Below are 12,977 nucleotides of genomic sequence, written 5' to 3' on the forward strand. Positions count from 1 at the left end.
TAATGTTATGCTACATTAGTATTTAGGTCTATATTAAATGATAAACCAGCCGAATGTTTATAATACAACTGCTAATGATATTGTACATTAGTAGAGGTATATTTAATAGTAAATCAACCTAATTCTTATAATACTACTGTAATCGTTTAAACTTATATACTTCTTGTATTTTTAGGTAAAAGAATGAAATTGTATTCTACACCAGGAGTTTCAAAGATTTATTTTAAACCACCAATTGCAGAGGTCGAAGATTTTAAGAAGAGGTAATACATATACTTTCATTTCTACTATATGACATAAATAATGAAAGAACAATTGATTAACTTTGTACAAAACTATTATGCAGGCTTGAGTAAACCCAAGGTTCTGAAGATGATGAAAATGATTGAAGAAAGATTGGTTTTAAATTTTCAATAAGACACATGTGGTGCTCTCCGATTTGAAAGTTTAAGTTTTATTTAAAAACTTTAGTTTGCATTTTTATGTTTCTGTTTCAAGAGATATTTGCTTATATTTGAAGTGATTTCTGGATTTATGATTTATTCTCTTTAAAGTTAATTTTGTTTAACAACTATGATCTAAATACAAATATTTATGAACTCAAGCAAGAACATAACCGAATTAACTATAAACAATAAAGAAATTTGATCATATATAGATTACAACTTATGTTTTTTATAAGAGGAGGTTGCATATATCCACGCTATCATTCAAAGCACCAAACAAACATATTATGTCCTACAGATATATACATGTCAAGAAGAAACATATAAGTTGTGAACCAAAGAGACGGAGTTGTGAAGCTAAATTTGTGTATATAGCGTGATTATACAATAAGAGAATTACAAATTTATCAAACTATCGTGATTGAATTATTAATTTCACTACGGTTCATAATCCTTTAAATTAGGGAACTGACAAATTTTGTATTGAAAATTTTAAATAACTATTAGATTGTAGCCACAATTTCTACTGAACAAATTTAAACAATTTCTAATTTTATTACATGGGTAATAATCTAACTAAAGCTAATTACAGAGAATATAAATCGGATAAACTGACCTCTATCTTAAATCCAACTGATTTCTCTCTTGATCCAGCATCAACGGATTGCTTTGCTTGATTCGATTAGGTATTAATTATCTTTCGGAAAACAAATCAAAGATTTTGAAATTGAAAAAGTATCTTGGTTTCTTAGGGAGCAACCTCATACTGGTTGGAGACATAGCTAGAATAGTCAAGGTACACAAGGCTTGGTGCTTCGAAAAAAACGATTCGGCGGTGAGCCGGTTGGTCATAGGGAAGAATGGAAAAAATCACAAGTCGCTTGATGGATGCACTCTCCACGTCCGTACCGCAACCAGCAGAAGAGTCGGGACAATCACCATCACGTATGTATAATTCTTCGAGCACAGGGCAGCCATGGATGAGGAGAGAGTAGTAGTCATGACCAATCGAAGTTGATAAGAGAGAAAGTGATTTGAGGGCTGGGAGAAACACACGCTCGGCCTCAAGATCATATGCACCAGATAACGTGAGCTTCACGAGTGTGTTACTCATGAACAACTTGGTTTCGATACAAATACCAGAAAAAAGAGTGTGAGGTGCGTACAAGTGTAGTCCCAATAAATAAGGGTGTTCCAATGCAGTCAATATCCAACGGTTGAGACAATGATAGTATTCTTTTTGGCGCAGACGACACAGAGACGACAGAGATAACTTGTTGATGTGAGAATTGGTTTTGGTGACCAGAAGAGCAAGTGTTTTATCTACGAAATCAGAGAAGAGATGTGGACCAGTAGTTTCTTCTTCCTCGCTGGGATACACAACCACCGAGTCATCAGAACAAAGGGTGTCTACAAGAAGCAGCAGATTCTCCTTGCTCCACCTCTTGGACAGAACCGATGTGGAAGCTGCCACTTTTGTCGGAAGTAAAGACAGGATTTTGCCAAGAATCTCATCTGGCAAATTGCTTATCAAATCTCTACCCGCCATTAATTTTATTAGGGCTTGCTTTATTTCTCTACCTACCTAACCTAACAACCTACACGCCACTAAAACTGGATGATCGCTAAGTTCTCTACTTTCCTCCTATCGACCTGAATCCAAAACAATAAAGCCCAAAGTTCGAATCTTTAAACGAACCCCCTTTCCAGAACCAAAAGGCAAAGTCCGAGGGTTATTCAGAAAGATAACATAATTTTGAGAACTAAACAAAAGAAAAACTTACCAAAAGCTATGGATTTGTTTTTAGAGACGCTGCTTTGCTTACTTTTATAAAATTGTTTAGTTTCCAGTTTCAGGTTTAATACTTTTTCTATCTTTTTTCTTGGGTTATATTGGAGTTTAGCTACCAAATAAAATTGGTGATCACATTTGTTATAAATATCTTTTAGCCATAGACTTCTCATACGAAATATTTGGTAATACATCAAGAAAAAGAAAAATTTTCAGCATGAGCTTCTTGTGCTAAGAATCAGTGTGGTTTCTTCATCGCTTTCAACTTTGTCGTCTTTCATGCGCTGTAACAAGATATCAATGTTACTTCCACCTTCTCGTATATCAGCCTTAAGATGAGCATGATACATATGTCTGTTCACACCGATACAATTCCTAAGAGATGCAACAAAGCTTTCTACTTCTCTCAAGCTTCCTTCGTCCTCTAGCCAACTCAAAACACTTGTAACCAGCTTCAACCCAGGTCTTCATTTCCTGTTACCCACTTCTATACCCAAAGCAGTTTTCATACACTTAAAAGCATTATCTAAAACACCCTTTTCAGCATAAGCAATAGCCACAAGTCCCCAAGAATCAGGTGTAGTAGCTTTCCCTCTCCTCGCTAGATCCTCAAGCATTGCTTCTGCCTTTTCCTCCATACATTTCCCAGTATACCCACGAATCACAGTGTTAGGGACTCGGAAATCGTAACAGTTCCCGGATAATTCCCATTCCGTTAGTACTTCCTCAGCTTCTTTAAGATCATCAATCTTCACAAGCGACAGCAACACAGTTAGATAGTCCTGATTTATTCTCCTCTTACAAGCTTCTTTCACCAAACCCCATAGCCTTAATACCTCTAACTTGTTTCCTAACCTAGTATACAGAGTAATGAGATGATTGTAACCTTCACCATCCTTATTCTCCAGTCTATGTTCCGACATTCTCAGAAGCTCAATCGCCTTATCACGATCACCACCATCGATATAGAACTTGGCAGCAAGATATAGTGTTCCAGTCGATTGTCACATCCGGTTCTCTCTCCATATCTTGCAAGATCACACCAATCCTCACGAGAACAGACATGGAACCAAAAGCATTAAGACATATCCTGAAACTGTAATTATCCCGAGCAACATTATATTCCTTCATCTCCTCTAAAACCCTGGGAACTTTCTCGTGCTGACCGAGATTAGTGTCAAGACACATGATGTAGTTGTAAATAAGAGAGGAAGAAGCGAAACCCATCTCCTTCATCTTCTGAAAATGAAACTGAGCCTTGTCAACGTTCTGCTGCCTAACGTAACAATTCAAAAGCGCTTCGTAAGTCTTATCGTTCTTGTACTGTTCGTTGAGGTTCTCGAAGTACTCTTCCGCGGTAACGAATCCATGAACTCTACCAATGAGATCAAGATGAACCGCGTGTTCTGTTGGTAAGAACACACACATACACCAGTCTCGTTCATCCATTTCGAAACCTGCATAATATAGTTAAACCCCTAAGATTTTAATTCGGCAGGTAAAAGAGAGAAAGATGCTAGATTTCTATAAAATTACTGACCTCGAGAGCGTGGAGGAAGCGTTTGCGTGAACGATGCGAATAAGCTCAGCAACAGAGACCTTCTTGCCGCATTGAACCCAATTTTAGAGTTTTTGGTATACACTTGATTTAGGGTCTCCTAAAGGACTGATTTTGGAGTAAAGTGTCGTCTTTTTAACTCTGTTGGTGTAGTAGTATCTGCTCGCTATCCAATTCGCCGGTAATCGCCTCAGTATATTCATTGATTCCGGCGACAGAGACGACGAAACCTCTCTGAAAGCTTGGAAAATTATTTACAAAATGAAAATAAAACATAAAGGTCTGCAGTTCAATCTTAGCAGCGACATGTTTTAATTGTTTTTTGAAGGGTTATGACTTATGATATGAGTGACAATTGCAACTTAAAAGCTAAAACCTTTGATAAAGATTCACAATACCTTGTTCCTTCTTCTTTCCTATGTGGTTCTGCAACAAACTCAACAATGGAGTCAATCTCCTGTTGGGTATACAAAGGAGAATGCTTTCTCGTGGATATGGATCTTCTTCTATGGGAAAGTTTGATCTTTACAAAAGGATCTCGCCTCTTGGAGATCTTAATATTTCAATTGTTCCTGTACTTGACGAATGGCTTGGAGAAGGGAACTACACCAGTAAAGAAGACCTTCGTGGAATGATTAAGAAGTTGATGACGTACAAACGATTTGGTCATGCTCTTGAGGTTTTTTTTTCTACTTCATTTCTCAAAAACATTGTAAGAGATTGGTTTATATAACAGAAGGATTTACGACAATTTAAGGAAGAAGTAGTGGACTGTCCATTAATTTAGAGAAGATGGAAGATCAAAGGGTGAAACACCATGGATCATGAGTTAAGAAGAAGAGCAACCGGTGAAGATGGAGCGTCGTCGACAGCACGGAGAAGAGGCAAAAATAGGTTAAATCCATATAATAGAAAAACATGTGGGCCTAAATTTTCTCTGCAAAAATTTGGGCCAAGTCCAATCCGAAAAACCTAAAATATTTGAGAAGGAATGCTGAGGTGGCTTCATTAGAAGAGAAAAAAATGTAACTTTATATATATAGATTTTTCGACAAGATATGGATGATACTTGTGTTGGAAAAAAAAATATTGTTATACCAAAACAAAAGAAAATTGGTAACTTTGTTTCGTTACTACTTACTACTAGTACAGTATTTCTTACTACTTGAGAGTTAAAAGATAGTACGATTCAATGCGAAAAAAAAAAAAAAGATAGTACGATTCAAAAAAATAAAAATAATATGTACAATAAAACACGTGCTTGGTACAAAGAAACACGTGAGTTTTAAGGACCGTGTGAAGTTAGCAAGTGGTGAAGTGTTTCAAAGGCATATAAATCGCAACTGGGACATTGGTTTATGCAATTTGCATGTCGACAAGCGTCTCTCATGCACTGAGCTGGCAGTTTCAAGTTGATGATGTTTTAAGTCGTTACTTGGGTGAGTCAGAAACTATACTTTTAAAGCTGCGACGAAAACAAACAAACAAAAAGAAGAAGTTTGGTTCCCATTTCCACTTGCAAACTTTAAACTGATGTCTACAATTCGCTTCGTTTCGTCCAGTCGACATATTTAGAATTCGTCTATGGTAATTCAAACAGTAGTTAATAGTCTATCTAAAAGAATTGTTTTTTCTAGGCAAATATTTCGCAATTTCTAGTAGCAGTTTTAAAACTAAATAATAATAATAACTTAAAAAGTTAAAATGTTTAAAATTTTCTGTTATGATAAACAGAGTACACAAAGAAGTGTAAACAAATATCGTCAAATAATATATTTTGGGTAATATATTTTGAAAGTCAATATACTCATTCTTTTATCAGCCACTGTTACACCTTCTTAAATACCACATCTTTTAAATAATCAACTAAACCAAACCATTAAAATTTCCTGAAATGGATTTTTTTTTTTTGTACTTTTCTTTTTCAGATAGGTTAGATCAATGTATAAATATATATAGATATGTATCTATCTAACTAAACTGATGAATAAAATTAAGAAATTAATCGTATAACATAAAATTAAACAAAACAAAAAACTTACTACTTTAGGAAGAATATCATCATTTATTGATTTATTCCATACCAAAAAAAATTATGAAATGAAGTATAGATGTACAATCAAAGCATGACATGGTGATTTTATTTCAGGAATAGAGGTCATTAATGATTTGGCTTACAAAAGTATATAGGCTAACCAGACAAACAAGCACACGCTAGTTCTTATTGTTCATAAGTTATTATATGAATATACCACACCAATTTTTTTTAGTTTCGAGATTTAACATTTTAAAATAGTTGGGACAATGCTTTGGATGCGATATCTCAAGATTCTATGATACACATCATACTAAAACTACATAAATAGAGGGACTATTCAAGAAGCTTGAATGGAAAGATATAGAGGATATATAGTCGATTTTATATAAAAACTTTTAGGTTCAAGATGCATTCATTGTAAAACAGTTTTTTGGGTGAATAAATTTTATATTCATACAAAAAAAACATTACATATAAAAATTCTTATATTTTACTGGTGATAGAGATATACAAACTATACACTCTCTAGTATTTCCTCTGTTCCAAATTGTAAGATCTTTTAACATTTTATTTTTATTCCATTTTATAAGCCTTTTTAAAACCTCAATGCATTATTTATGTTTATCAAGTATGTTTGACCATTTGTATTCTCCAATCCTTTTTTCTATTAGTTAACTTTTTTGAATAAATATTTAATAATATTTTTTTTTGTTAAACATAACAAAACATTTGTAGTTTCTTAAACATTGTGCTTTTAGCTAAAAAAATCTAATAAAATGGAACAGAGGGAATACTATACTAAACTATCCTACAAGCAAAGGCAAAGACAAAAAAAAAAACCTAATTTGCAAATTATACATTCAAAAACTATCCACTTCCCAATTTCTAAACAAAGATAATTTTATAAAATTAAAAACTTAAGAGTTCTGTTTTTATTTTACTTTTAAGATTGATAAAATGGTAAAAACAAAGAAAGTAAAAAAAAAAGGTAATTTTAGTAGACTTTCTTGATTTCTTACCCCTTTTTACAGTCTTAAAGAAATAAAATAACAAAAATCAGCACTTTTAAGATTGGAGTGAAAGTGATCAAAATAAAATTTGGGCTTGAAAGGCAATAGAGGCCCACGAGCCACAGACTTGTTATCTCTCTGCAGTCTGCAGAGACAGAGAGAAGAGAGAGAGAGAGAGAGAGAGAGACTGAGAGAGACGATGCCTGTGACCGTACATTCCGTTATCGCCACGAACCTAGCGACTACAGCATCATCGAACTGGCTTTACCGGAATGTTTCTCCCCGTAGAATCTTTTCCAGCTCCGTGAAATGCTCAGTTGAGACGGCGGAAGCTGAACGGTGGGTAAAGCTGAAGAACGGGAACGATTCACTGGAGATATGCAGAGTTCTCAACGGAATGTGGCAGACGAGTGGAGGTTGGGGTAAGATTGACCGAAACGACGCCGTTGATGCGATGCTTCGATACGCCGATGCTGGTCTCTCTACCTTTGATATGGCTGATCACTGTAAGTAGCTTAACAACTGAAATTGAATCTTTCAGAATAGACTTTGTGTGGAGATTAGTTATAGAATTGTGTTTTGGTCACAGAAGAATCGACTTGAAAGGTTTTGTGTGGGAGATTAGTAAAATAAAGTTGTGCTTAGTTTGTTTCTCTTATGTGTAGATGGTCCTGCTGAAGATCTTTACGGCATTTTTGTCAATAGAGTTCGTCGAGAACGTCCACCAGAGTATTTGGAAAAGATTAAAGGGTAAGCAAGTAAAATATCTTGCAGAAATGTAGTAGAGATATGGTAGAATGATTAAACGATTAGGTTATTTTTGATGGTGTAGTTTGACGAAATGGGTGCCTCCTCCAATAAAGATGACAAGTAGCTATGTTCGTCAGAACATTGATATATCGCGGAAGAGAATGGATGTGGCTGCTCTTGACATGCTTCAGTTTCACTGGTGTGTTGTTGTTGTTGTGTCATATCTTCTTGCTAATATAAAACTTATAATGTTAAGAAGTTTCTGTAGTGACAATTGTTACCTATTATCATCTAATCTGTAGTAATTTGGAATAGGTGGGATTATGCGAATGACGGCTATCTTGATGCACTGAAACATCTCACTGACCTTAAAGAAGAAGGTAAGAAGAGAGGGGGATATCTATCTTTCTCCTTTGTTGTGATTGTCTTTTTTTGTTTATCTATTCGGCTGCTTAAACTGCAGCATTGAGTTGCTTGCAGGTAAAATCAAGACAATTGCTTTGACAAATTTTGACACAGAGAGACTTCAGAAAATCTTAGAGAATGGAATCCCTGTCGTTAGCAATCAGGTGAAGGCCAACCCGATGTGTCTTTATTCAGACTCTTTTGTTTTGTATATCTCTGACTCTCTGTGTAAATTCTTTCAAGGTGCAACATTCCATTGTAGACATGCGTCCTCAACAGAGAATGGCTCAGCTCTGCGAGCTTACAGGCGTCAAACTTATAACGTAATTATACTCTATAAAATTCTTGTTTGACTTCTTTCGTTTTACAACTGACTTACTTAACCAGACACGTTGGTCTTTGTTGGATGTAGATATGGGACAGTAATGGGTGGTCTCCTGTCAGAGAAGTTTCTTGATACCAATCTAACAATCCCTTTTGCTGGCCCTCGCTTGAATACTCCGTCTCTCCAAAAGTACAAAAGAGTAAGAGTTCAAATCCTCTACAGATTGACCCAATGGCAGTTCTCATTTTATTAGTTTAGATATGGTTTCTACTGTTTTAAGTTTTTTCTTGTGGGTTACATTACAGATGGTTGATGCATGGGGAGGGTGGAATCTATTCCAAGGTTTACTTCGAACAATGAAGACTGTAGCCACAAAACATGGAGTCTCTATTCCGACAGTGGCCGTGAGATATGTACTAGATCAGGTATCTGTTCTTTTTCGCATCACATCGATTATTTTTTAGCCTTAAGGCCAGTCTGGTTTGTTGATTTGTCTGGAAAATGGGGATCTCATCTCAGCAAGGGGTCGCTGGATCAATGATTGGGGTGAGACTCGGTTTAGCGGAACACATAGAAGATGCAAATGCTATATTCTCACTGGTATTGGATGAAGAAGATGTTAACAGCATACAAGAGGTTACCAAGAAAGGTAAAGATCTTCTCCAAGTGATTGGCGACTGTGGAGACGAATACCGACGTATATGATGTGCATGGTAGTATGTAATTTATACTGTATACAATATCAATCAACTCATGTAATTACACTTTTATGTGTAGAGTAATGAGACAAAGATAATTAAAATGTATTCAACGTGTTTGATGAGACAAAGATAACTTTTCTGGCTTTATTTTTCTTGTCAACGTGTTTGATGAGACAAAGATAATTCTTGCATAAAAACACAAAGTTACATATAAGATATCTGTCTCTTAGTCTACAACTTTTTCTGGCTTTTAGTAATCTTAATATGCATTAGTGAACACTTCGATTCCATGTTAGAATCTCTAACTTTTCATGGTATACTATGTATTCACCTGCTGATCATGCATATTCTATGCTTGATACAGCAGTAGAACTTGAAGGGCGATTAGTTTTCTAGGTATACAACTTTGTTGTAAGGTAGTTTTAGCTGATGAGAGCAAGGAGACAGCTCTGCACAGTATACATGTTTGATGCAAGTAAACATAAATCTTAAAACTTCAATTGTGTTGATTAAAAGGAAAACTGAGAAGCATACCACTTGTTATTGAAATACTTGTTTACTAATTATTCAAGGGACACGACCAAGATAGCTATGAAAAAAAGATTAAGGAAAAAAAGGATTACATGTATGGTAGATCCTTGATGATCTAAACTCAATCAAAGAGAAGAACACCTTATATTTACTTAGAAATCAACGAGAGTTATAGAGATTGGGAACTCAAAACAATTACAAACAATACTCAAATCTGTTATGCAACGATCAACATTGATCGTCTCCCAAGCACATCACTTGATGGGTTTACACACTGATTAAGCATCCCCCTCCCTCGACACTCCTCTCCCTTATTTATACTTCAGATACTTCTCAACTGCAAACCCTCTAAGAGAATTAGAGCTTCTCTTCAACCACAACCACTCATTGGCCACGTCACCACTCTCTTCTTATGTTGAATCACTAGACCAACCTTATCAATGTAGCTGGGTTTGAGTCACCGAGGGTTTCACCACCAGACTAGTTACACAGCTAGATTTTCCCACCTCTTCCTTAAATTATCAATATGGTGGTGGTGGTTGTAACGCCCAATCCAAAAAATGCTCTTTTTACCTATCTATTTTTTTTTTTTTTAAATAATAAGGTTTAGAATGTAATTCTTGATGATAACTGCTACTTGGAAACTTGATCCAAGTATGTGTAAGGTTGTATAAGATTAAAAGGTTTCACAAGATATTGTAAAAGGTTTTACAAAGCATTTATAATGTTTTTATAAAGTATTTATAGATTTTATACATGTACAAAGGTAGTTTGTATATGATTTTATAAGGTTACTTAATTGAGTATATCTCAAATTTTTAGAAATATTTTGGATAAAGTTTTAGAAATATGACATTTTTGAAAATTGGTATGAAAAATGAACATTTTTGAAAAGTGGTATGAGAAATGAACATTTTTGAAAAGTGGTATGCGAAATGAGCATTTTGAAATTCCACCTTATATCAAACATACTTGTATTGAACTAGTCACTTATATAAATTAATCACTCACAACAATTTTCTCTACAAATATTTCTCTAGAAATAGATTATTAGATGGGTATATGTCTGAAATAATTAGATGTTTTAAAATTATTCGAAGATAGATCCTAAGGATTAATTATTTGTCAATCGGTTGCCAACAACCATTTCCCTTACCATTTTGTCTAATCTTTGCCTAGTAAAAAATAATTGTAAATTAGGCATAACAAAGTCTCGGATCATAGTTGTGAGATATTTTTACACTCTCAACATCCCACAGATTGAGTGTGAATCTTCAAATAAGTATTCATTCTAAATTTTCATAAACAAACACACTTCTTGAATATCATAAACAAACTTCTTGGTTATGATAGTTTAGAAGAATAATTAACTTTTGAGAAGGTTTTTAATGGAGCAAATAGACTTCATACAAATACCAACATTTTTTGAGATTGTCTAGTTGTGTGAATAATCTTTGTAGTCCAATTATATGATTTGATTTTGAGCAATGATTTTTTTTGGAACTATACTAAGATTTAAATTCTTTCAAGACTTAATTGACCGTATATAAAAAAAGATAAGAAAAACGAATGTAACTCTCTATTCTCTTGGAGACGTCCATTGTAAATTATATAAATAATTAATTCCATTTTATTGTATATCAAAATAGCTATATACTATTTGTGACAAATTTGACTATACACGCGATCAAGTACTATTTGTGACAACTTTGATAATACATGTGATCGACTGTTATTTTAGGGGTATATGTAGATTGTTTAAAACACAAATGATCGCGTGTATCTTCAAATTTAACACTATATAATTGTAAATGTAAAAAAGAAAATCAACATTACAACTATATATATACAATTTCTGTTCAATTAAATTAGTGTTATATACTTAATATATCATATAGTGTTATTTTGAACTTCCACATTCATGGTTTATTAGTTAATAATTAATATCCATACCAACTGAATTAAAAAGGTTTTATTTATGTCAAAAACTAATTGACCAATGACAGATAAGAAATATATGTATTTTTTGATTTTTTTTGTTAGTTTAGGCTCGCGTATAGACTTTTATAGACTTGTAAATTATATGTATAACTAGATTAGGCTCGCATAAATAATGCGGATAAAAATAAAATATGTGATTTTTTTTTAATTGTAGTTTTTATTTGATTTTTATATAAAAAAACCGAATAGAGTTCATACATTTCATCTCACAAAACAATTTAATTGTATATGACATCATACTAAAATTAGATGTACTAATCCTGATGGGTATGACTTATAATTGTCATATCCAAAATAATTTGTGCATTATTTCAATATTAACAGTTAATACAAAATAATTATCAGAAAAATGCAAACTAATATTATCTCATATTTGAAAATATTGATCTTAAATATTTGTTTAATATATTGTAATCTCAAACGATATAATTTTAATACTTTTCCATAAACTAGTCAAAAATTCAGATAAATTCATTATTTTTACTTTAACTTTTTTATGCTATCCTGAAAATCGGAAGAAAAAGATGAAATTGAAAATAAATTTAATAATCCCCAAAAAATGAAATAAGAATATAGGCATAATATGTACCCATATGCTCTAATTTACATAAACATATTAACTTTTGAAAAAATTTTAGAGAATTTGTTAAAAATGCCCCTTTTGATATATCCTTTTCAAAAATACCCTCTTTTCTGGCCATTTTTATTTTTGCGCTCTTTTAATTTTTAATGACCATTTTACCCTTAGATGAAAATTTTTTTATTCAATAAAAAGAAAAACAAAATTTTCCCGCCAAAAAATTTCCGACCTATTTTCCCACCCAAAATTTTTCGAAAAAAACTTCCCGCCAAAAGTTTTTTTGTCAAAAAAATTTTGATAAAAAATTTCGACAAAAAAATTTTTCCGCCAAAATTTTTCCCACCAAAAAAAATTTACAAGGTTTTTAAAAGGTTTTATAAGGTTTTTACCTTATAAAAGCCTTAACACCTTGTAAAGGCTTTTACGAGATTTTTTAAAGAGTTTTAACAGGTTTTTTAAACAACTTGTAAACGCTTTTACAAGATTTTTAAAAGGTTTTAAAAGGTTTTTAAAAGGTTTTTAAAAGGTTTTCAAATGGTTTTTAAAATTATTTTTAAAAGGTTTTTAAACACCTTGTAAACGCTTTTACAATGTTTTTAAAAACCTTATAAAAGTTTTTATAAGATTTTTAAAAGGGTTTTAAAAGGTTTTTAAACACTTTGTAAATGCTTTTAAAAAGTTTTTAAAAGCGTTTACAAGATGTTTAAAAACCTTTTAAAAGCATTTACAAGCTTTTTAAAAGCATTTACAAGGTTTTTAAAAGCGTTTACAATGACGGACTGTGCAGAGTTAGTTGCGATGGTGCAGACGCCGGACGATTGGCCCGCTTTCTCGAATTTG

At 33.1% G+C, this 12,977-nt stretch overlaps 1 protein-coding gene and 2 pseudogenes across 1 annotated transcript; 1 reads left to right on the forward strand and 2 right to left on the reverse strand.

The window, feature by feature from the left end:
- Window positions 1–1,194: 1,194 nt before the first annotated feature.
- LOC147944007 (F-box/LRR-repeat protein At1g48400 pseudogene) lies at window positions 1,195–1,995 on the reverse strand (annotated as a pseudogene).
- Window positions 1,996–2,450: 455 nt separating this feature from the next.
- On the reverse strand, window positions 2,451–4,008 carry LOC147944008 (pentatricopeptide repeat-containing protein At4g21705, mitochondrial-like; annotated as a pseudogene).
- Window positions 4,009–6,907: 2,899 nt separating this feature from the next.
- Window positions 6,908–9,172, forward strand: LOC147944009 (putative oxidoreductase At1g06690, chloroplastic). The gene is made up of 9 exons (XM_087450303.1): window positions 6,908–7,350; window positions 7,510–7,594; window positions 7,677–7,793; window positions 7,910–7,974; window positions 8,075–8,163; window positions 8,243–8,322; window positions 8,412–8,523; window positions 8,630–8,749; window positions 8,844–9,172. Exons 1-9 carry the CDS (start codon window positions 7,044–7,046, stop codon window positions 9,027–9,029), a joined length of 1,161 nt encoding a protein of 386 aa, XP_087306429.1. The 5' UTR covers window positions 6,908–7,043; the 3' UTR covers window positions 9,030–9,172.
- The last annotated feature ends 3,805 nt before the right edge of the window (window positions 9,173–12,977 follow it).

Source organism: Camelina sativa, chromosome 5 (assembly GCF_030686135.1).
Source record: "Camelina sativa cultivar CO46 ecotype springtype chromosome 5, ASM3068613v1".
Classification (NCBI taxonomy): Eukaryota; Viridiplantae; Streptophyta; class Magnoliopsida; order Brassicales; family Brassicaceae; genus Camelina; species Camelina sativa.